The following is a 26,082-nucleotide window of genomic DNA, read 5'->3' as shown; positions in this document are numbered from 1 at the left end:
TTGTCTCTCTCTCAAACTGAACAGAGGATGGAGAGAATTAAATGCTCAAAAGTGTGGTTGCACTTGACTGTCTGTTAAATGGTACTGTATATAGAAAATAAAGTATTGTTAATTCTATTCTTAATTTGAGACTTTTTCCTCCAAAAAGTACCAGTAATATTATTAAAATACTGCACAGATAAGCAGTACTGCTAAGACTACCATATTTTCTGGAGTAAATGGTAAAAATGTTAAATGGACTGCATTTAAATAGCGCTTTTCCATCTGCATCAGACGCTCAAAACACTTTAAAATAATGCCTCACATTTTACGATCAAGCTGGGATTTGTACCAGGGATCCTCTGGTTTCAAGCCCAACGCTTAACCACTAGACCATCACCATTTACCTTTTGTAAAAAGAAACACCAAAACCCTGAAGACATGAAATGATCCTCGATCCACAGCCACTTCCAAATCTAATAACCTCCTCCAAGGAGGTTGTTTTCGGTCGTGTTTGTTTGTTTGTCTGTCTGTCAGCAGGATAACCCAAAAAGTTTTGAACGGAGTGGTTGGAAATGACAAGAGGAACAAGTGATTAAATTTTAGTGGTGATCCGGATCACGATCCGGATCCAGGAATTTTATAAAGGATTCTTCACCATTGCGGGATAGGGGGAATTTTGACATTCTAGTTTCTAACTCCACAAAAACAAGGCAGAAAGGCTTGAAAAAAATTAAGGTGTAACATAGTCAAATGTTCTATCAAACAACAAAGTTTGGTGATGATCGGATCTGGATTCCGGATCTGGTGATCCAGAATATGCAAAAATATAGGGAAATAGAAATGTGTCAGTGTGAGGTGACAAATGAAGCTAGAGATGCACAACTAACACCAAATTGTAGCTGAATCTGTACTGATTCAGAAAGGTGTCATCAGATTTGATGTAGCTTCAAATGTTATGGAGCTAGATCCAGAAGAAAACCGCCATTACTGAAAAATCATTTTTATACAATAACTTTTCAACTAATAAGACATAAAAGTGATTCTAAGTTCTAGTGGTATGTTTTCATGGTCAAGGATGTCAAATATAAAGGAAAGAAAAGTGTATGTATCATAGTTTTGGTTGTAACACTGAATTGTTGAATAGATCACTGTGCCAAGGAGGGAATCTCTTTAGGGTCAGTGACCCTATGGCCTTGGCAGAGGTTTGCACTCTCTGAGTGCTTCTAGTTAACTCTACTTTGGCCCAACATCCCATTCTATACCAGTTTTAATTTAAATTCATAACATATGTTTTGTTGTTGTGTGGCCGAGCACCTATGGGATAGGACTTGAACAACCTGGTTCAGTTCCAGGTGTGTGTTCAAGGCCACCTGTCTGCGTTCTTCTGCAAGACACTTAATCCTCTAAGCTGTAATGTAATTGGGTATTGCCTCAGCTGGGGAGGTGATGTGCATTGGACTTGTATTCCATTCAGTGACAGTTGTAAATGCTCAACCACTTCATGGTACCATATCTGTAGTAAGCTCCAGCCTGGTAGCCCATGGAAGTTGTTTTGGACTTGCTCATTTTTCAAATTTATGGCCTTAAAAAGTAGAAATTTTATATCTTTACCTTTGAGTGATGTAGTCCAGGGGTGGCCAAGTTCGGTCCTCGAGAGCCACATTCCTGACACTCTTAGTTGTCTCCCTGCTCCAACACTGAATCCAATGAAAGATCATTAGCAGACTTTTAATGACTTTCATTGGATTCAGGTGTGTTGGAGCAGGGAGACAACTAAGAGTGTCAGGAATGTGGCTCTCGAGGACCGAACTTGGCCACCCCTGCTGTAGTCGCTTGAATTTCTAAGAATACAAATTCATTATGTGACTGACCTCCAAATGCACTCCATTTGGACTGTACCACACGGGAATGTGGCCATAGATAAAATTGAAAACTATAACCTACAACAAAGGCACACACAGACTGAGACACTCACATTTACTGTCAGTTTGGACGGTCCATCGGCTCTACATGCAGCTGTTCACACTTTTGACGACTTCCACTGTTTTCATGCCTTGTTCCAATCCCCCAAGTCCCTAAAGTTTAGCATTTGCTGTCAATCAGAGGACAGACTTGACAGTGTCTAACCAAGCTCGCATGCTTCAGTCATTAAAAAACAATCTTTGCACGCCAGTAAAGAGCAGAGACCCCACTGTTACACAGAACTGCCTAACGTCCATATTTACTTTCAGTTTCTACTCTCATGCTTTTAAATGTAGACATTTTGTGTTAGCTCCATAAACTGTGAAGTAAAAAGCTGCCAACTGCCATTTCACTTTAGTCTAATGAAGAGGTCAGTGTTAAAGCAAGTACAAAGTACTTGGGAACACACCAATAAGAAAAGTACCCTACTGTCTGATTTTTAGACATGCCAATAGTCATTATGCGCCAAATGTAGAAAGTGAAGCTGTTTAAAGGATGTGTCACCCAGAAATCATAAAGATTTCGGCTGTCAAAGCCATGTTAAGGGATCAGATTGTCTGTAGCCATTGGCTATCTAAAGTGGGTGTCCTGCCTTCTGTAGAATCTTTCTTTCAGTGAATTCCCATTAGTCCATTCTGGGTCTGCTGTCTGTACCCACTTCAAGAGAATGGACTCAACAGGGTCACTGTCTGAAGGTGCAATTTTACCTTTCTTAGAAAAATCCTTCAGTAACCCACCAAGACCTTCCTTGCGGCTTAAGTGTCCATAAATCTCTCAGCATTGACTTAAGATACATGAAGCACAGGTAACAACCAAGCAAGCTGAAGCAGGCTTCTAACCAAATGGCTGCCACAAGACTTCCCATCAGACTCCCCTGTAATGGATGCCAACTACCTACTGGAGAAATGAAAAACCCAGACATGGTCATAGTATACTTGACACAGAGAATGGTAGTAGACAGCCACCTACCTGTCTTGAAACAAAGTAATTCCTTGCATGTCTAATACACAAACAGTCAGCGCTGTACTAGAAATATTATGTCCTGTGTAGGTCCTAAGGCCCATTGGTGCTGGTGCGCATCCAATGTAGGTAACATCCCCAACCAAGGCTTGTAGCTATTACCAGTTGTATGGGCTGGGACAATGCAGATGTCATGTCTTGTCTATCAGGGATGTCGGACAGAAACGGCTGCACACAAGTGCAGGACTCGACACAGTTGCTCTGGTTTAAAAAGGCATTTACTGAATAACTCAGTGGGGTCCGGTACACAGTGAGGCAGTCCAAAAAGAGCAAACAGATTAGAATCATCAGGCAAAGGCATGGTCGGTACAAACAGGCAGGTGGTCAAAAACACAACGTGGCAGCAGGACATGGAAAAACACAATACTCAGAGCTAGAATCACAAGTGCAACCAGTGGGGCTTAAATTCACCTTGGTGATGAGCTGCAGATTTAGTGAAGCAGATAAGTATGATTTCTGGCCAGATTTCCAAACTTGAAACTTGAAAATCCAATATGGCGGCCAGATAGAGGTCAATGAAGAATTACACAGGGGTCAAAATCTAAAAACGCTCCAATCATATTGAAAAGTATAACACATATAGTTTGGACTATCTATGTCTGACTGTTCTGGAGTTATGGGGTAAAAACAGCAAGAATGGTGACAAAGGTCAATTTCAGTTTGTATAGGGTCAAAGATAAAGTTGCATCAATTTTTGTAAAATGTGATGCAAATTATTGGTTGTGTTAATAGGGTTTTAAAAAGGAATAGTTTGCACCATGTGTCATGCTCAGTTGTCACGTTACAGGGTAACATCTGTCACATGCCATAGAATCCAGTGGACGTCGACATTGTTTGACATTTACTTTGCAAACCAAGCATTCAACACAGTCAAAACTATTCCATTTATTAATCCTATTAGTTCAACCAATAATTTGCACCACATTTTACCAAAATTGGGGCAACTTTAACTTTTGACTCCTGTACAAACTGAAACTGACCTTTGTCACCATTCTTGCTGTTTTTACCCCATAACTCCAGAACATTCAGTCGTAGATAGTCCAAATTATACATTTTGCAGTCGTTGTGACCAGACACATAATGTGGTATAGCTTTCAATATGATTGGAGCTTTTTAGATTTTGACCCCTGTGCAATTCTTCATTGACTCCTACCTGGCCGCCATATTGGATTTTCAAGTGGCCAGCACTTTTTCCTTAAACACTGATTTATGAAGAACATTCATGTCAAATCTGATGCTTGCATCACCAGTGAAGGATTGTTTCAGTTTCTGCTGCAACTAATTGGAAACACGTGGTGGTGGAAAGATCCAGAAATGGGTGTGGCCCAGACAGGTGTTACGCCTACCACCAAGCACCAAAGAGAGACAGCCAAGAGAGACAGGGACAGACAAAGCCAGGCAGGAAACACCCAGCCAGGGAAGACACACAGACAGCACACAAATCAAGAATAATACTTAAACCAAAATGGCTGACAACAAGAGCAAAACACAGAGCATGACATTGTCCAAAGACACAGGTAGCATGACCAGGAATCAGACCCAGTCTGCTTATTGGTTGCTCAACTTATCCCACTGAACAACCTGCTCTGTCAGCAATGCCAGTTACAGATATATGTTCAGGTACCTCAAAGCCAGATGGAAAATATGAATCCACCATTGACCTATTGCAGAGCTGCTGTTCATTATAACAGTGAAGTGTGCTTTCATTCGTAATGGGACGATGCAGAGACAGGTGGCTTCTACATCATCGGGATTAGTTAAGTGTCTCTAAAGCAGCCCTAGCCATATCCTTGAGCAGTGACAATACGCCATTATTTTTAACCATAATCAAAGCAACAGTAAAACAAGTAGGACAACATTGCCTATTTTCACAGAAATCCAAGTTCCAAGAAGGTTGGTCTACTGAAGCCTCACTGTGTTGACACCAAGTGGCTCTAACAAGCATCGCTTGATGTCTCCAAATAAGGCTTTGTTGCTGTTGTGTACTGTGTCCAGTTGTCTTAATGGAGATGTGACACTGTTGTACTCCTTTACAACAACGCAACCTCATTCCATCTGTCTGTGGCTCTGGTCCCAGTTGGTTGCCAGCAGCTGATACTTCTTATGGTTGCTGCTTCCTCCACATTTGTTTTTTTACCTAGCTTGAAATGTTACTAAGGCTTCTATATGGAACCTTTCCTGTGCACCTGCCTCTTTCCTTTGTTGGTTTCACCATTGCTCTTTCTTACTTTCCCTTTCATCTTACGTCGTTACTCCTCTTTGGGTCCCTCTCTGCCCCACCTATTCCTCCTTATCATACAATCACACATAAAGCCGCCTCTAACTCTCCATGGGGAATAAACTGACATTTGCACTTGGATATTGTAGTCATTTTCTTGCCCTGAAGTACCTGAACATACTGAACCTTTCTTTGCACTTGAGACAGGTGCAAATATCAGCAGCTACAATCTCAGACTTGAGTCCTGGATGATTGACCATGTGTTTGCTAACAATTCAGGTAGTGGTCTAATGCAATGCATACCTAACAACAGAATTAGTTTTCTGTATTCATGCTGGTGTGCATGTGGGTGTTTAGCTCCTTTGCACTAATCTCCTTATATTATAGGGCTACAATTTTTCTTGCAGCAGCAGATAAGCTTGTGATATATAAGTGAATTACTTTTGGAATTTACGCATCGTGGAATTATTGTGAAGATTAATTAGAAACCATAAAACACACATAGACCTGAATGGTTCTGCTAGTTAATCGTGTCGGAGAATGTAAATCTCCTTCGGTTCATTTCTGTGAATGTATTTCTATAGGATGTCGTCAGACTGGTGCACAATGTTCTGATTTATTGCCAGTAATTTCAGGGCTATAGCCTGACCCAGTTTTTTTACAGATCTTCCAAATGCCCAGCATTTACCAGAGAACGTGGGTGTCCTTGAAATTTTGGCATTTTATGTTCAATTTTCTGCTGGTTTACATGCATTTTTTTATGAGTGTGTAGTCATATTTTAAAGTTCAAGGCTCTATTAAATACTGTGGAGCCTGTGGCTACAATTTAACAATTCAGATAACCTAAAATATGTTTGGTTCCATTTTTTTCAAATAAACCTGGAACATTTTGTAAAAGTAAAGGCATGGGAAAGTATTAAAGCAAGAACTTCTATTTTCTTCATTACAAAGTGTGCTAGCATGGTTATGAGCTTATGGTAGTGTTGATGTTCGCAGTGTCAATACATTTGTATTATACTATAATACTTTTTTTTTGCAAAACGTTGTGTTGAACAATTACAGTGTTTCTCTTTACACAATTTTTAATGTTATTTGGCAAGATAAGATAAGACTTTATTGATATCACAGTGGAGAAATTCACATTACGTCAGCTCTTAAAAAACACGAGTGGAGGAAATGTGCATCAAACAGCATGTGCAAGGGTAAGCAATAATAATAATACTTGTAGCATACAATAAAATAAGAAAATGAGGTAGAATTTCAATTTCAATTTATTTTCATTTATATAGCAACAAAATCACAACAGAGTTGCCTCAAAGCTCTTCACACAGGTAAGGTCTAACCTTACCAACCCCCAGAGCAACAGTGGTAAGGAAAAACTCCCTCTGAGGAAGAAACCTCAAGCAGACCAGACTCAAAGGGGTGACCCTCTGCTTGGGCCATGCTACAACCATAAATTACAGAACAATTCACGGATGAATATACAAGAAATGCTATTGGCGCACAGGACAGGAGGATCGCCAACACGAATACAACTCTCATCTCTGGATGGAGCTGCACCTTAAACAGAGAGAAAAAAACAGAATCAGGCATCAGAAAGACAAAAAAATTCTGTATAATTTTCCAGCATTAAACAACAAGAAAAACAGAGAATACTAAGGTGATCGCTGGCCACTAGCCCTAAACTTCACTAAAAGACTCAGAATTCAGGTAAAGTTGAGGCCGCAGCCCGCTCCAATTACTAATAAATGAATTAAAAGAGTAAAAAGCGTAAAACAAAACTGTACCAGTATGCTAGCCATATGAAAGGGAAAATAAGTGCGTTTTAAGTCTGGACTTGAAAGTCTCCACAGAATCTGTTTTATTGACGCAGGGAGATCATTCCACAGAACAGGGGCACAATAAGAGAAAGCTCTGTGACCCGCAGACTTCTTATTCACCTTAGGGACACAAAGTAGTCCTGCACCCTGAGAACATAAAGCCTGGGCCAGTACGTAAGGTTTAATTAGGTCAGCTAGGTAGGGAGGTGCCAGTCCATGAATAATTTTATAGGTTAGTAGCAGAACCTAAAATCTGATCTCACTGGGACAGGAAGCCAGTGAAGGGATGCTAAAATGGGTGTATGTGGTCGAGAACTTTCTGCTTCGTGTCAAAAGTCTGGCTGCAGCATTTGAACCAATTGGAGACCCTTAATGCTAGACTACGGTAAACCAGAAAATAGAACATTGCAGTAGTCCAATCTAGAAGAGATAAATGCATGGATCAGGGTCTCAGCATCAGCCATAGACAGGATGGGATGAATATTCACTATATTCGCAGGTGAGAGGAAAGCAGTCCTAGTAATATTTCTAATGTGGAGGCCAAAGGACAAGGAAGGATCAAAAATTACCCCAAGGTTCCTCACTTTGTCAGTGTGATGTATGACACACGAGCCGAGGCTGAGCGTTAACTGGTCAAATTGATGCCGATGTCTCACTGGACCAAGAACCATCATTTCAGTCTTATCAGAGTTTAAAAGTAAGAAGTTTCTAGACATCCAACTTCTCACTGCTGCAAGGCAATCTTCTAAGGATTCTAAGGTAAAATAGAATGTGTGTGTGTGTGGTGTGTGTGTGTGTGTGTGTGTGTTGTGTGTGTGTGTGTGTGTGTGTGTGTGTGTGTGTGTGTGTTGTGTGTGTGTGTGTATATATATAACACACACACACATATATACACACACACACACACACACAGTGGTGGGCACAGTTCAGATATCTGATAACTATTGAAGATAATGTTTTCATTATTGTATTATCTCTTTAGATAACTTTAAAAACCATTATCGGACTAATTATCTTGCGATTAATTTTTGTCAGATAATTTTTAGACTGATAAGTGGTAAATAAAGCTGAACAGTTATAAATATTATAAAACTTAAAATTAGTTAAGCACCTACCTGTTAAATGTTTCGTAGCTGATGTGTAGTTGTACCCTCTGCAAAACAGAGAAAAGCTGCTTCAAGAAGAAACTGCTCTATCCTCTGCAGGCAAAAGGAGAACTGCCCCCCCCCCCCCCCACTTCACTTTCCCCCAGAACGAAATGATCAGGAAGCGAGCGGAGCTCACAGCAGCTCCCTTGAAATAACAGAGAGACAGCCTGTGATTCTCGCATGTTTACATAAAATAACACAATAACGACGTCTAAAACCCAGAGAATATATTCACGAGAGTTTTAAGCACAATATAAAAATAGTTTTATGTTACGATGTTAATGGTGTTGTCTGTATGCAGCAGTTAAAGTGCAGCGAGATCAGAGCATCTCAATGCAGTTGTCAGTGTTACTGAGATCTCACAGCGCCGCGACCTCTCCAAGATTTTGTGGGATTTGAAACGTCAATAGGCAACTAGCCAACATTTATGTGTCAAGACAATAGTGAGTGCACGTTTTACAATATAATAAAAATGTGCACACAGTATAATAAATGAGCGCACAATATATTAAAATGAACTCACATTCTCTCCACATGCATATTTTTTACAAAAGCACATTTATCTGTAACACCAACACACGTCACATTAACGTGTTGGTTTATACAATGAATGACTCAGCCAATCAGTGTTTAGCAGAAGAGGCACGTTTTTATATATATATATATATATATAATATATATAATATATATATATATATATATATAAGTACATATGCATACATAAACATGATTGGAATAAAAAAAATCAGAGCATCTTATTTACAATATGTGAAGTGGAATTTAGATGTGATAAGGTGACTTAGTGCTGGGATTTGTAAATGAATTGTTATTGCACATGATTTGTGGACATATTAATATCGCACGTGATTTGTTGCATGTGGTTATTTCACAGTGTTATTGTACAGGAACCACCTGTGGTATCATTCCTTCTTGCACTGAGGGTGCCTCAGTCTGTCACTGAAGGAGCTGCTCAGCTCCACTACAGTCCGGTGCAGAGGTTGAGAGGAGTTGTCCATGATGGATTTGAACTTGGCTAACACCCTCCTCTCAGCCACCTCCTCCAGAGAGTCCAGAGGACAGCCGTGGACTTCCTGACCAGCTTATTTAGTCTCTTTCTCTCCTGCTCTGTGCTGCCCGGGGCCCAACAGACGACAGCATAGAGGAGAGCAGAGGCTACAACAGAAACATAGAAGGTCTTAAGCAGAGGCCTGCTTACTCCAAAGGATCTCAGCCTCCTCAGGAGGTGGAGGCGACTCTGTCCTTTCTTGTACAGGGCATCAGTGTTGTGAGTCCAGTCCAGTTTGTTGTTGAGGTGAACACCCAGGTATTTGAAACTGTCCACCGGCTCTATGTTTCTCCTCCTGGGTGTTCACCTGTGGGTGAGGTGGTGGTTTCCTCCTGAAGTCGATCACCATCTCTTTCGTCTTACTGGTGTTGAGACACAAGTGGTTGCGCTCACACCAGTCCACAAAGTCTGTGATGACCGATCGGTACTCCACCTCGTTTCTCTCAGACACACGACCCACAATGGCGGAGTCATCAGAGAACTTCTGGAGAGGGCAGCTGTCCGTGTTGTAGGTGAAGTCCAAGGTGTAGAGGGTGAAGAGGAAAGTGGGTCCAGGATGTCGCTCACCACAGTGCGGAGGTGAGACAGGACGAGCCGCTCCATGGTCTTCATGAGGTGGGAGGTCAGGGCAACTGGTCTGTAGTGGGATGGTTCCTTGCCGTGCGGTGTTTTAGCTTTAACTAGCTTTCTAGAGTTGCTAACAGGCTTGTTTCTACATTGCTGATGTTGTCTGTTTTAAAGCCTATTTATTATTTTACAGTTTGAAGAAATACTGAACAATCACTTAGCTATATGCAACTGTTTAGTGAATTATTTGATAAGTTTGAGGATGGAGTAACCAACACATTAGCTGTGTGTTCTTTCTTGGAGACAAATTTTAGTAAAGTTTAAACACTCGTGTGGTCCAGTGACGTGTTAGACATCCATTGGACACATTTAACAAAACAATTTGGGTAGTGTGTTGGTTCAATAATCCCAGAATTTATATTGTACAAAAAAACCTCATAAATACCATCAGGGATTTATGATTTATGAGAAGCTGATGATTGGACGTTAATCTGAAGTATATTTTCCAAGGTGATTTTTAGTGTCTACGTTTGCCAAATTGTCTAACTGAACTGCTCTATGCTTGAGAAATGATGCACACTTTTTTATAGTTGTTCAGTCCATTATAGGATGGCTGCTATAAAAGTCTTTGCTACACTGTACGGGGGCCAAAGCAGAGCATTAAATCACTTGCCAACGTTAATATTTGTATGAAGAATCCTCACAGACATAATTATTCAGTACATGCCAATATTGGGCTTTTCAATCTTCTTTAATCTATGTAGTTCCCTTAGTAAATTCGTAATGCTATGCCTCAAGTGGAGGAGTTTAAGTATCTCGGGGTCTTGTTCACGAGTGAGGGATGGATGGAGCATGAGATCGATAGATGGATAGATGGCCCCCGGGGAAGACCCAGGACACGCTGGAGGGAATACATCTCTCGGCTGGCTTGGGAACACCTTGGGGTTCCCCCGGAGGAGCTGGGGAGGTGGTGTGTGGATCGGGAGGTCTGGGCGGCTTTGCTTGAGCTGCTGCCCCCGCGACCCGACTCCGGATAAAGCGGAAGAAAATGGATGGATGGATGGATGGATATTCATTAAAAACCTCAGATATATAAATTTATACTTGAACAGGAGGCCCGAGTCAAGCAAGTCTGCATATACTTTGCATTTGGGTCCGTAGGTTTCTTTTGTTTTGTTTTTGTCATTTTTGCTGCTGTAGTCCATCACAATAGAAGATGAATGAAACAATCAGGGTGTGATCGTAGTGTAGAGTTTTAGCTGTAATTCAAGTCTGGTTTTGAAGATAAGGAGGAACAGGCATTTGTATGTACAGGACCTCAATTTTCAGAGGCTATAGGTTATTGGGTAAAGAAAATATAAGGATTATTAATGATGGTTAATAAATCAGTTTCTCCAATAACAACTATACTACGATATCTTCCCCCCCCCCCCCCCCCTAAAAGTCAACATGCCAACAGGGCAGCACTGGTTAAAGCTTACCCAAACCTTGATAAGGCCCAATCAGGACAGAGTAACCTTTAAACTCTATATTCCATGGATCTTTTATGGTCCCAGATGAAGTACAGTTTGACTGATGGTGAGCGATATTGGTATTCTTTCTGTATGTATCTATAGCTATCAACAATAGTAATAGTTCCTATTCTATATTTCCTATTAAGTAGAAATGTATTATTATTATATGATGCTGAAATTTAAATTGTAACGGAAACAAATTTCTTGGAGGGGTCACTGATGATAAATTAAACTGGAAAACACACATAAATTCTGTTAAATCCAAAATGTCAAAAGCCATTGCAATTCTGTATAAAGCCCAAGATTTCCTCCCTCAGTATTCTCTAATCACTTTATATTATTCATTAATAGCTCCATATATAACACATTATATTGACGTTTGAGGAAACACTTGTAAAACAAACACTAATTCAATTTTTTTTTTTTTTTATTGCAAAACAAAGCCATAACAATTATCAGTATTAAACCTTACCGTGAGCCAACAAATCCACTATTTATTTGTTTAAATATTCTGAAATTCAAGGGCTTAGTTGATTATATTACAATACAAACCATGTATAAAGCAAAAAACAAACGTCTACCTCAACATGTCCAAAATATGTTTAAAATGAAGGACTCCAGTTATACGTAATTTCAGAGGAACATTATTATTTGATAAATGAAAGACTCAAACTAATGTAAAAAGTCATTGTTTCTGTAAAAGGTGTAAACATTTGGAACATCTGTCATGAACATATTAAATTATGTGGTACTCTAGTCAGCTTTAAACTTTATAAAAATAATATAATCTCTTGTTACAGTATGGACAATTAAGTTTATTAATTTGGTGTTTCGCCTGATTATATAATATATGCAGGGGGTAGGGGGAGATATCCGGGGGGACCTAGGATATCTTCCCATTGGAGGGGAAGATATACTGTTACACCGGGGCTCTTCAGATGATCCTTGGGTACAGCTGCAATGACTTTGTATCAAACAAGAGGTTAGTTAGGCAAACTTGGATGAGAAGTATTACTTGCAATGTGAGGGAGCATCAGCTTTGACATTTTGGCCATCTGGCACACCTCTCTGCGCACGATTCAGCACATAATGTTGAGGACCCCAGCAGCTGGAGAAGGTAAAGGAGGTGGCCATGTTTCACCTGGCTGCTGCAGATGGATGGTCACCTTCGAGCAGTGGGGATGGATCTGTTGTCTGCCTCGGCAGCTGCCATCCAGGATCCAAGGAGAGGTTTGATGACGTGACACCAGTGCATGCTCCTTGACTTGATGTAAATTAAGTCAAAGGCATATTTATGAAATGTTCATGTTTCCATCCTCTGACTTATTATGTGACATGGCACAGAGGTGTACTCACTTCTGTTATGTGCTGTACTGTATCTCAACACTGTCAGGGCAATGGCAGTGGCACCACCCACAAAAAGTGGCAGGTTCACAAATGTCTCATTGCTTTGACTAGACTGGGGGTGGGCAATCATGTGCCATGAAGGGCTGAGACACTGCAGGTTTTCCTTGCTAACAATCACCTCAGCAGGTGATTTCATTGACAATCAGGTGTTTATGTTCAGGGGAGAAGCTCATCAGCAAACCCACCTGTTGAGGTGATTGGTTGCATGGAAAGCCTGGACTGTCTTGGCCCTCATTGCCCACCCCTGGACTAGAACCACCTTGTCGCCCTAAACAGGCCCCAAGGATCATTGATGCCGGTGCTTATCCCCGGATTTTGTAGCAAGATGCATATGTGCGTACAACTCCCCTTGGATGGGACACCAGTCTGATGCAGAACACTTCTCCAGCCAAACTGGTACCTAGTTACAGCTGGATAATGTACTGTAGATGGTGGATGATGCCTTGTCCCAGGACACAGGTAGCCTGACCAAAAATCAAACTCGGGTATGCATACTGATGCTCCTTATCCCACTGAGGTACCGGCTTCGACTTGACCATATTAATACTGTGCATGTACTACATCATCTAATACTAAGCCCTAATATTATTTTGTGTCACCTTTTCCATTAACCGTATCAGCTTTGGGACTGTTGAGTCTTTATTTCAGCATGTGCATTTTCTTGCAAAGCTGTTTTTTTCACCCACCTTCCAGATTACAAGGCCATTATAATTCTTTCTCTTTTTTTAACTCTGTTTTTGTAAGGGAATGTGAACCTGCTGATTACATGTATCACATATGTTTGTTTTTGTCTAACTATCACGTCGCTCATCCTTTCCCACAGCAGAGAATTATGACAGCCCTACCTGTGGAAATAACTTGAGGCGCTCAGAAAAATGCATCATATTTTGTCACCCACTGCCCAACTTGCATCCTGTTAAAAAAAAAAAAAAAAAAAACTGTCTCTCCATTAAATCTCCCTTCTCCTATTTTATTCACTCCAGCTCTGTGTTTCTGGCATTTTCATATCCCTGCATTTGTGTGTATGCCTGCACTCTTGAGAGGGCAGATGCTGGATAGCTGTTGCATGTGCATGAGTGTCTGTTTGTGCATGTTGTATTGTGTCTATTTTTGGGAGACTTTTGCGGCGGCACACACAGTTTTGATCATTGCTGTGCGTAGGAGATACTGGGGCTCGCTGTCATGAATTAAGAGCCAAGCATAATTGCACAGACACTTGAGCGTGGCCAAAAGACTGTTTGTGTTTGGAAGCCCAGATGCTGCTGCAGCAGTAGGGTGCACCTGTGGCACAGTTGAAGAGGAGATAAGCTGGAACATCATTACCTGCTGTGATAAGATCGCTCAGTCTCATCATAATGACTCATGTCATGCCATTTAAAAAAATAAAAAATAAAAAAAAGTTCACTTTGCATATAAACGGTTTTATGATGTAGAAGATCATCCAGGCGCTTCCTCCCACAGACGCTGAGGATAATTTGCTATTTCCTGCAAGGAAAACTGCTAAAGTGCACGTATAAAGTACCCCAAATGCAAGTGCCATCGAGGTTCAGTTATGGCTGTTTGGATATTTTGAAGAATTAACTTTTGTGTTTTTAGGCATCAGTAAAACAGAATGAACACTTTAATTTAGCACCACCCATGGGTACATATTTTCTGACTGCAATCCTACTGTTTTTTTTTTTTTTTTTTTTTTTACTTGTTTGGGTGCTCTTGAGATTTGTATATCAAAAAAAATGTCACAAAATACTATATTATCATCTGTAGCCACAACACTGCACCGTCTACATGTGTAACATGCTGCTTTTTATTTATTTATGAAACAAATTGATTTCAAGGTCCTGGAGTGGCCTGGCCAGTCTCCAGACCTGAACTCAATAGAAAATCTTTGGAGGGAGCTGAAACTCCAAACCTGAAAGATTTGGAGAAGATCTGTATGGAGGAGTGGACCAAAATCCCTGCTGCAGTGTGTGAAAACTTGCTCAAGAACTACAGGAAACATCTGACCTCTGTAATGGCAGACAAATGTTTTTGTACCAATTGTTAATCTCTGTTTTTCTTGGGGGTCAAATACTTATTTTATGCAATAAAATGCAAATTAATTAAAAATCATACAATGTGATTTTCTGGATTTTTTTTTAGATTCTGTCTCTCATAGTTGAAGTGTATCTACGATAAAAAAAAAATTAGACCTCTACATTCTTTGTAGGTGGGAAAACCTGCAAAACTGACAGGGGGTCAAATACTTATTTTCCCCACTGTATCTTCAAAACCACATACATATTGAGAGCAAAGGTGCCCAAAATGGACAAAATATTAGTATTTAAATTTCATCCATTACATGACAGTTAAATTCACAATATTTTGAGCAAACACAGTGAACGATAGGGTAAGAAAAAGTGTTTTTAGCTGAGATGATAATTGCATAATGGGTGAAATAAAAACAAGTTTCAGAAATGAAAAAAATCTTCCAGCTTTGAATGTTTTAATTAAAATCAGAATCTACCACCAGGTGAGGAAATTGCTGTTCAGGCTATAACTCAGTGGGTAGATCAGTTTTCTCTTAGTGAACATTTGGGACCTTAGTCCCAATAGATATTGAGATATTAGTCCTTACACAGGGTTCCTCTTTCAGGAAAAGTCTCACTCCAGCCTATAAGCTCCTGGGTTTCCATTGTGAGATCTGTGCTTCCTGTTAAAGCAGTACCATTTTACTTTGTGAGAACCTGTTAGGTTTTTTTTTTTTTTTACCCCCCACCAAAATGGTCCAGGAAGGAAAATCGTACCTCATTTTCACACCAGGCGGAAAGCTGCCTGCACTTCACCTCCATACACAAACTCTCTCTCACACATTATCGGCCTTTGATGATGTCATTTTTTTTCCTCTGCATGAGCTCAGCTGTGACACAAAGTAATACATCTAACTACCCAACAGCCCAAGAGTATGACACGGCTTCGCCTTTCACCCGCAGCGGCCTGCACATCCAGATGCACAAACACCTCTCTGACTGTACGTCTGCCGTGCACACGTACACAGAGAGGTATCGACTGGCTGTGCATTGCCTGACAGACCATTCACTATTTCTCTCTGCGTGAAACCTAATGTAGTGGAAGAGGTGAGTGTGTTGTGTGAGTGAGTTGCATTCTGCTTCTTGGGTTCCTTTTGAGAGCACTCAGAGTTGTGGCTTGACACTGAGGTCGGCGGGGACTGAACAGCACTACACCACTAATGTTTCTTACTATTTTCCTCATGGCTACTCCAAGACAGTGGGTCCATGCAGCAAGACAGGTGGATATATTTTTCTGCACTGAACTCGGCGTGATTACACCTATCAAAGTTATGTGCTGCAGAACAGGCCATTGCAGTGCTGCTGCTCTCTTACACATTCACATATTTCATTTTTCTTTCAATGAAGGAATTGCAGAGGGGAGCAGAAAACTTAAGGTATTGCTATTATTTACAGCTTTTGCTTCAACGAGGTGAAGGCAGTATTCCCATCCAACCAAATACTATTGGGTCATTCCATGCATGGAAAAAAATTTACAGGTGCTCCTACACCAAACATCTGGAGAAACAACAAATATTAACTTTCTATTCAACAATACAGCAATTTTGAAGTTTTCAGTAATTTTATGCATTTGGCCAAACAAGGTTTTTGGTCCAACTTGTCGCATTCATATCTCCTTTGATATGATCTGTAGTGATTTCAAAATCTGTTAGTAGGGTTATTTTTATTTATTTATTTATTTTTTATGTAGAATTCAAATAAATGGAAATAAAATGGGTGTTTTATGAACTTGTTCTCCTACAAAAGTCTGAACATAGCTGAAAATTCAGGATTAAATAAAAGATATCCAAGAGCTTCTCGCTCACATAGTTTGCTAGATGAACCACTCTTATTTCCCTGCTGTCACGTATGACATATTAGGGCAGTTGGCTTCTCTGTCACATTTCAAAATGTAGAAGTATTGTGAGAAAAGCATCTCCTCCAGCATTGCCCCGCAAACTGAAGTCCCACCATGTCTACCTGTGACAGACTCGTAATGTTAAACAATCACCACCAGCTGAGGTTGGATTATCAGACGGACGGTCTCAACAGTGATGTCTTGACTGTGAGGATTCTTGAACATCACCCAGTACAAAGTTCATGGCCACAATCAGGATTGGACAGACTGGCCACAGTTGTTGAAAGAAGCAACCAGACTATCACCCTGAGGCATTAATGAATGATACGGAGCAACCAAGCAGATTCCAGAAGTAGCATTTCCCAAGGGGCCAGCCTTGTGGAACCGCTTATGTGCTTAACATGGATTAGAGCTGTGATTCTGAGCCCAAACTGATTAGACCTGACCTGATGTGATGGAACTCATCAAATTTGTGGTTTATCTTATCATAATTTCCTCTGGCTTTATTGGGTTACATTTAATCTTGTTTGTTTTCTCTTTTTGATGCGATAAAGCTGAGCTCCTGCAATCATTGTTTAAATCAAATGTGCACTGGAAAGATTACGAGACCAGATTGTTTGAGGTACTTGATGTTTTTTGTAGGGAGCTCGTCGAATGGTTTTAAATGTCTTGTTTCGAGTACATTCAATACAAACAGACACATCTCTCCCAGTGTCCATTTCATATTTGTAGTTTGAACTGAGGGGAAATCACATCAGGAAATTTCCATGCTAAAGCATTTATTCAACAGACGACCGGGCTAATTATTAACGTAAAACGTGATGTAGTAGAGTTGGACGCTAATGATGGAGCAGAATGTACGACCACATTCACATCCGTAAATAAAAACATGTCAATGTTTATTAATCTTTTCTCCTCCCTCCCTCCCTCTTCATTCTGTTATCCATCTTTCTGTCCCGTTCCCCTTCTTCCCCTTTGCCGTTTCTCATTTCCGCCTCTCTGTACATCATTCGTATTCTCCCCACAGAGAAGTGTGATGAACCTCTGGCCTCTGCTCTGCCTCACACGGCCTTCACCAGCTCATCTGTCTTCTCCAACGGTTATGCACCTGGATATGCGAAGCTCAACAAGAGAGGAGGTAGGCACGCCTCCAAAAAAAAAAAAAAAAATCCATGCAAACTGGGAACCTGCAGGCGCTACTTCAATTCAGTTTATTTATGTAGCGCTAAATCATAACATAAGTCGCCCCAAGGTGTTTCACAAGGGTAAGGTCTAACCTTAACCACCCTGGGTCCTGATTGGCAGCAACACAGGCAGACAACTGGTTCATCCCCCACCTCGTAAAGGTCGCCATCTGTCTGTCACTGCCTGGTGCTACATGTGTGTCCCCTGGGCCTTTTCCAGTTGATGGGGGTCCTTAGTACAGAGGCACCTACACCTTGGATCATGCTTAGGAAGGTGCACCAACTGGCCTAAATATCGTAGCTGTTATTCCTTCACTTATCTGTAATACACTTCATCTGCTTATCACAGTACTCAAACAGTATTCAGGGAACTCAAGGGTTAGATTAGCAGTTAGGTGCAAAAAGAAGGACCAGTTGTTATTTTGTTTGTTTCTTTTTCTAAATACCAGGCAGGTTTGGGAGCATAAGCTGGTGCATTGCATTGCCACATCCACCGCACCACAGAACCTTCTTTGACTTTGGATGGCAACCATCCAACACTGGGGCCTCAGTGTTGAGACTCACACGTTGACGTTCCCTTACAATGCAAGTGGTACTCCTCACCTGAGTTTCGCTGTTTACACAAAGTCATTCCAGTGGCACCTAAGGATCCTCTGAAGATCCCTATTACCAAAGACACCCAATTGTCACCTTAGGGTCACTGGTTGGGTTTCAGGTATGATAACCATACAATATGTTGGGAACCACCAAAGACTTGGACTTTTGTCCTCCTGCAGATATACTGACTGCCAACCACCTCTGTCTAAATCTTTGTGACTCCATAAGTTTTTCCTCAACATCTCTGGACCGAAAATGCTGAGGACCTGGAGACATGGACGTCACTGCCCACTGTGCCCAGATTACAAGAGCCACCAACACTCCTACTGGAGACCTCCTGCCCTCTATTTTTTCTAACTCCCAGCTCCAACCACTGCTAAATCAACTACGTCTGGTGTGCTCAGCCAATCACAAAGCTAAGAAAGATCAGACTTGACCCATCAGCTGTGGTTGCAGCAGACAGACATTGAAACCATGCAGGGTACTTCTGTCCAGCAACCACACGACTCTGTAAGGTCTTCCCAGGAGTCTCCTGGTTGAGTGGATAGAGGAGACATGGATTACACTGTCGTTTTGGTTTGAGAAGCTTCTCTTAATATTTATTATGTTCCTGTTAACTTGTGGCTAACCTTATTTCAGTTTACTCTTAATCCAGTTTTTTCCCTCTTCACCGAGAAGATGAGCCTAAATTCATCAAATATCATTTCAAACATCTTGCTTAACCACCTCATTTGATTACTTGTTTGTCAGAAATAAATAAATAATGGTTCCCTCTCCACATTTTTTGGCAGTAACCTTTCACAGTGATTTGAATTACTTTCAATCTATTCTGTAGCAATCTGTCTTTAGAGTGGATCCAACAAAGGAGGAAAACTATGTGCACCATTAATCCACATGAATATTTAACATTGCAATCAAGTGAGCTTTGATGCGTGTTTTGTCTCCGCGCCCAATCACACGGTGTCTTTATGCAACTGACCTTTGATTTGATTCAACCGTTCAATGAAATGAGGAACTGTCCAAGATAATAGTTGTCATGATTAGGGATGGGGACCAAAACCTGGTGTTAAATGGGCCCCCGGGACTAGACTGAAGAGCGGCGTATTGATGAGGTCGGACCCTTAATGCTATTGGCAAACTGAAAATGAATATTGCTACATAATATTGCTGGATTATTCTCTCACTGCTGTGTGTGTGTGCATGCACTGAATACTGACCAACTTGTCTCTCTCTCAAACTGAACAGAGGATGGAGAGAATTAAATGCTCAAAAGTGTGGTTGCACTTGACTGTCTGTTAAATGGTACTGTATATAGAAAATAAAGTATTGTTAATTCTATTCTTAATTTGAGACTTTTTCCTCCAAAAAGTACCAGTAAGAATATTATTAAAATACTGCACAGATAAGCAGTACTGCTAAGACTACCATATTTTCTGGAGTAAATGGTAAAAATGTTAAATGGACTGCATTTAAATAGCGCTTTTCCATCTGCATCAGACGCTCAAAACACTTTAAAATAATGCCTCACATTCACCCCGATGTCAGGGTGCTGTCACACAAGATACTCACTACTCAGCAGGAGCAACTAGGGGATTAAGGACCTTGCCCAAGGGCCCTTAATGATTTTCCGGTCAGGCTGGGATTTGAATTGACAATCCTCTGGTCTCAAGCCCAACGCTTAACCACTAGACCATCACCTCCCCTAAAAGTAAAAGGCACACTTGTTAAAAGAAATACCTCTTGAAGAGGGAAAAAACATATAAAGGTCACACCAAAGTATAAGTCACATAATTTTTTTCTGTATTGTCAGCTCTTTAATTTGGGGTGGGGGGGGGTGGCATTGTTGCAGCATATCTTTTTATTATTAGCTTATGTTGCTTTGGTTCCTTTGAAAGCCCTATAGAAATAGTCGTAATAATAAAATATTAATAATTAAGGGCAGCACAGTGGCTTAGTGGTTAGCACTGTTGCCTCACAGCAAGAAGGTTAGAATCATAATAGCCTTTATTCACCAAGTATCCACAAGAATACAAGGAATCTAACTCCAGATTGAACTGTGTGCTCACTGTACGAGCTTGTATAAATATACACTAAATAATTCACAATAAGAAAATGTGCCCATAAAATGAGTGCAAAGGAGAAACAGACAGATTGAGTTGTGCATGAGGTATATGAATGAGTGAGTTTTTTGACAGGTTTAATTGTTCATCCGTGTGATAGCCTGTGGAAAGAAACTGTTCCTGTGTCTGGTAGTTCTAATGTACAGAGCTCTGTAATGTCAACCAGAGGGGAAGAGTTTCAACAGTGTGTGTCCAGGGTGTGAGGGGTCTGCACGTTTATGCACATGACATGAGTTATTGACTTAAATTTTTCGGCAATGAACTGTACTCTGCTAAAGCTATCTTAGCCTAGACACACTGGCTTCACAAGCAAGTTCACATGGCTAGTTAGCATGTAACTCGCATGTAAATTAATTTGTTGAGCTTATTTCCCAAGAAATTGTTGTGAAAGTGTAGTGACACGGACCCACAACAGGGGGCGCAAATGAACGGTCAATAGATGAGCCAAAAGGTAACAATTTAATGTTGTGAAACGTGCACAACGAACATACAGACAATCTCAGAATATAATTACAGTCAAATTACAAAGGTGACGTGTGGGCAGGCTCGAGGATAGAAGACGTCTGTCCTGAGAAGAGCCGGAACCACATGATTTCTGCCCCCACAGAACCTGGTGAATACTGGAGCCGCCAAGTCCCGAATTCCCAGGTGATCACCGTCCCCAACTGTCGGATCTGGTACTGCTGGCGAAGAACAAAGACAGTCAAGTGTGGGTGTGTGTACACCCAATAACAACAGAGGTGGGAATACCACCTCCACCTCTCACTCAATACGTTGCAGCGGTCTCAGATGAAAAGGAGCGCCGTCTTGCACAGCCTCCGAAAACACGACCGGTTCTCCTGCAAACACTCACAATAACAGATTTATAAATCTCAAAAAAAGGGCTGAGAGTATTACCTCCAATGAAGTATGATATCTCGGTGATGAGGTGGAGATGACGTCTGGTCTTTATGGAGTGCGATGATGAAGAATGTGTGACAGCTGTCAGGAATTAATGAGTGACAGCTGTCACTCCCGGCTGTGTCCGTGGCGGCAGCGCCCTCTCGTGCATGAAGCCCGCACTTCAGGCAGGGCGCCCTTTGGTGGTGGGCCAGCAGTACATCCTCTTCTGGCGGCCCACACAACAGGACCCCCCCCTCAATGGGTGCCTCCTGGCGCCGACCAGGCTTGTCCGGGTGTCTGCGGTAGAAATCGGCCAGGAGGGCCGGGTCCAGGATGAAGCTCCTCTTCACCCAGGAGCGTTCTTCGGGTCCATACCCTTCCCAGTCCACCAAATACTGGAACCCCCGGCCCATTCGACGGACGTCCAGGAGCCGGCGCACTGTCCAAGCCGGCTCCCCGTCAATGATCCGGGCAGGAGGCGGCGCCGCACCGGGAGCACAGAGGGGTGAGGTGTGGTGAGGCTTGAGTCTGGACACATGAAAAACCGGGTGGATCCACAGTGAAGCTGGGAATCGGAGCTTCACTGCGGCAGGACTGAGGATTTTGAGGATCTTGAAAGGTCCAATGTACCGGTCCTTCAACTTGGGGGAGTCCACTTGGAGGGGGATGTCCTTTGTGGACAGCCACACCTCCTGCCCGGGCTGGTAAGCAGGGGCCGGGGATCGCCGGCGGTCTGCATGGGTCTTCGCCCTCGTCCGGGCCTTCAACAAGGCAGAACGGGCGGAGCGCCACACCCGACGGCACTTCCGTAGGTGGGCGTGGACCGAGGGCACACCGACCTCTCCCTCCACCACGGGGAACAATGGGGGCTGATACCCCAAACACACCTCAAATGGGGAGAGGCCGATGGCGGAAGACACCTGGCTGTTATGCGCATACTCGATCCAGGCCAGATGGTTACTCCAGGCCGTTGGGTGCGCGGATGTGACGCAGCGGAGGGTCTGTTCCAGGTCCTGGTTGGCCCGCTCTGCCTGTCCGTTCGTCTGTGGATGGTACCCGGACAAGAGGCTCACGGTGGCCCCCAGGTCCCTGCAGAAGCTCCTCCAGATGTGTGAGGAGAACTGGGGACCATGATCTGAGATGATGTCGGTGGGTATCCCATGCAGACGGACAACATGGTGGACCAGGAGGTCTGCTGTCTCCTGGGCTGTTGGGAGCTTCGGGAGGGCCACGAAGTGGGCCGCCTTGGAGAATCGGTCCACTATCGTGAAGATGGTGGTGTTGCCCTGGGACGGCGGGAGGCCCGTGACGAAATCCAGGCCGATGTGGGACCAGGGGCGATGAGGCACAGGAAGCGGTTGGAGTAGTCCTTGGGCCTTCCTGTGGTCAGCCTTGCCCCTGGCACAGGTGGTGCAGGCCTGGATATACTCCCGGACGTCGGCCTCCATAGACGCCCACCAGACGCGCTGCCGGACAACTGCCACGGTCCTTCGCACCATAGACGCCCACCAGAAGCGCTGCCGGACAACTGCCACGGTCCTTCACACCCCTGGATGACAGGAGAGCTTGGAACCGTGACAGAAGTCCAAGACTGCAGCTCTGGCCTCTGGTGGGACGTATAAACGGTTCTTCGGAACTGTACCTGGGTCCGGGCTCCGTGCCAGGGCCTCCCGGATGATCTTCTCCACGTCCCAGGTGAGGGTGGCCACGATAGTGGACTCCGGCAGGATGGGCTCCGCTGGATCCGACAGTGCAGTTTTGACCTCCTCTTTGTGTACCCGGGACAAGGCATCCGACCTCTGGTTCTTGGTCCCGGGGCAATAGGTGATCCGGAAGTCAAAACGCCCGAAGAACAGTGACTAGCGGGCTTGCCTGGGGTTCAGCCGCTTGGCGGTCCTGATATACTCCAGGTTCCGATGGTCAGTGAAAACCGTGAATGGCAAAGACGCTCCCTCCAACAGGTGTCTCCACTCCTCAAGAGCCTCTTTCACCGCAAGGAGTTCTCGATTGCTGACGTCATAGTTCCGTTCAGCCGGGGTCAACCTGCATGAAAAGTAGGCACACGGGTGAAGAACCTTATCGGTCTCTCCGCTCTGGGACAGCACGGCTCCTATCCCTGAGTCAGAGGCGTCCACTTCAACCACGAACTGGCGGCTAGGGTCGGGCTGCACCAAAACTGGCGCAGTAGAGAACCGTCGTTTCAACTCCTTGAACGCGGCTTTGCACCGATCCGACCAGGTGAAGGGGACTTTTGGAGAGGTCAGGGCTGTCAGGGGGCTAACTACCTGACTGTAGCCCTTAATGAACCTCCTATAGAAATTAGCGAAGCCGAGGAACTGTTGCAGCTTCCTACGGCTTGTTGGTTGGGGCCAATCTCTCACCGCTGCAACCTTGGCCGGATCAGGGGCGACGGAGTTAGAGGAGATGATAAACCCCAGGAAGGACAAAGACGTGCGGTGAAACTCGCACTTCTCGCCCTTCACAAACAGTCGGTTCTCTAATAACCGCTGCAGGACCTGACGTACATGCTGAACATGGGTCTCAGAATCCGGAGAAAAGATGAGAATATCGTCCAGATATACGAAGACGAATCGGTGCAGGAAGTCCCGCAAGACGTCGTTAACCAAGGCTTGGAACGTCGCGGGGGAGTTGTTGAGGCCGAACGGCATGACCAGGTACTCAAAGTGACCTAACGGGGTGTTAAATGCCGTCTTCCATTCGTCTCCCTTCCGGATCCGAACCAGGTGATATGCATTTCTAAGATCCAGCTTAGTAAAGATTTTGGCTCCATGCAGGGGGGTGAACACGGAATCCAACAATGGCAACGGGTATCGATTGCGAACCGTAATCTCATTCAGCCCCCTGTAATCAATGCATGGACGGAGTACGCCATCTTTCTTGCCCACAAAAAAGAAACCTGCCCCCATCGGGGAGGTGGAGTTCTGGATCAGCCCGGCAGCTAATGAGTCCCGGATGTAGGTCTCCATTGATTCGCGCTCAGGTCGTGAGAGGTTGTACAGCCTGCTGGACGGGAACTCAGCGCCTGGAACCAAATCAATGGCACAATCGTACGGACGGTGCGGGGGAAGGGTGAGTGCCAGATCCTTGCTGAAGACGTCAGCAAGATCGTGGTACTCAACCAGCACTGCCGTCAGATTGGGAGGGACTTTGACCTCCTCCTTAGCCTGTAAACCGGGAGGAACCGAGGATCCTAAACACACCCGATGGCAGGTTTCGCTCCACTGAACCACCACCCCAGACGGCCAATCAATCCGGGGATTGTGCTTCAACATCCATGGGAAGCCCAAAATCATGTGGGAGGTAGAAGGAGTTACAAAAAACTCAATCTCCTCCCGATGGTTTCCAGACACCACCAGAGTTACTGGTTGTGTCTTGTGTGTGAGTAAAGGGAGGAGGGTGCCATCTAGTGCCCGAACCTGCAATGGCAAAGGAAGCGCCACCAGAGGGAGCCCTACCTCCCTTGCCCATCTGCTGTCTAGCAGATTCCCTTCTGACCCCGTGTCCACCAGTGCTGGGGCTTGAAGGGTTAAATCCCCGCTCAGGATTGTGACTGGGAGTCGTGTGGCAATCTGTGTGTCTCAATTGAATGTTTTGACCCCCCCTTAGCCCAGTCTCTAAGGGCAAGTGTTGTCGTTTTGGCCGTTTGGGGCAGTTTTTCCGTATGTGCTCCTTTGAGCTGCAGAGAAAACACTCCCCGCGGATCAGCCTCCTCATTTTGGCCCTGTGCGTTTCCCTAACAACGTGAGCAGGGGGAGCTGTTACCCCACGGAGCGCTGTGGCTGTGGAGCGTGGGGAGGGCGGCGCCTTTTCGAACCCGGAAGGGAGAGGGGCGGCGCGTATCCGGTCACATCCTTCGCCTCGCTCCCGACGGCGTTCCTCCAACCGATTGTCTAACCGTATAACGAGATCGATAAGCCCGTCTAAATCCCACGGTTCCTCTTTAGCTACCAGCTGCTCCTTCAGAACCAACGACAGTCCGTTTATGAAGGCGGCGCGGAGCGCAACGTTATTCCAGCCGGACCTCGCAGCCGCGATGCGGAAGTCGACTGCATAAGCGGCTGCGCTCTCGCGTCCCTGTCTCATTGACAGCAGCACAGTTGAAGCAGTCTCTCCTCTGTTAGGGTGATCAAACACTGTTCTGAACTCCCCCACAAACCCAGTGTATGCTGATAACAACCGTGAGTTCTGTTCCCAGAGCGCCGTAGCCCAGGCGCGTGCTTTACCCCAAAGCAGAGCAATCACATAAGCTATTTTACTAGCATCTGACGCGTACATGACGGGACGTTGTGCGAAGACGAGCGAACACTGCATAAGAAAATCCGCACACGTCTCCGCACAACCTCCGTACGGCTCAGGAGGGCTTATGTATGCTTCAGGGGATGGTGGGAGGGGTTGTTGACCCACCACTGGAAAGTTCATATTCTGCACAGGGTCGGCAGGAGGACGAGCTGCAGCAGCGCCCTGAGCGCTCTCCGCCATCTGTGCGGAGAGAGCCTCCACCCTGCCGTTCAGGAGGATGTTTTGCTCGGTCATTTGATCCAACTGAGCCGTAAAGGCGGTGAGAATGTGCTGTAGCTCACCAATCACGCCTCCTGCAGACGCCTGCGCTCCCTGCTCTCCCATTGGTCGTTCAACAGCCGGGTGACACCCCTCAGAGTCCATGACGCTGGC

At 44.0% G+C, this 26,082-nt stretch overlaps 1 protein-coding gene across 1 annotated transcript in view; it reads left to right on the top strand.

The window, feature by feature from the left end:
• The window catches only part of cntnap2a (contactin associated protein 2a), a 1,233,088-nt gene that overhangs the window by 462,954 nt on the left and 744,052 nt on the right, over positions 1-26,082 (top strand). The window contains 1 exon segment of the mRNA XM_034162408.1: positions 17,635-17,745. Within this exon segment, the coding sequence (XP_034018299.1) occupies positions 17,635-17,745 (111 nt within the window).

Source organism: Thalassophryne amazonica, chromosome 1, assembly GCF_902500255.1.
Source record: "Thalassophryne amazonica chromosome 1, fThaAma1.1, whole genome shotgun sequence".
Classification (NCBI taxonomy): domain Eukaryota; kingdom Metazoa; phylum Chordata; class Actinopteri; order Batrachoidiformes; family Batrachoididae; genus Thalassophryne; species Thalassophryne amazonica.
This window is presented reverse-complemented; position numbering and strand designations above follow the sequence as displayed.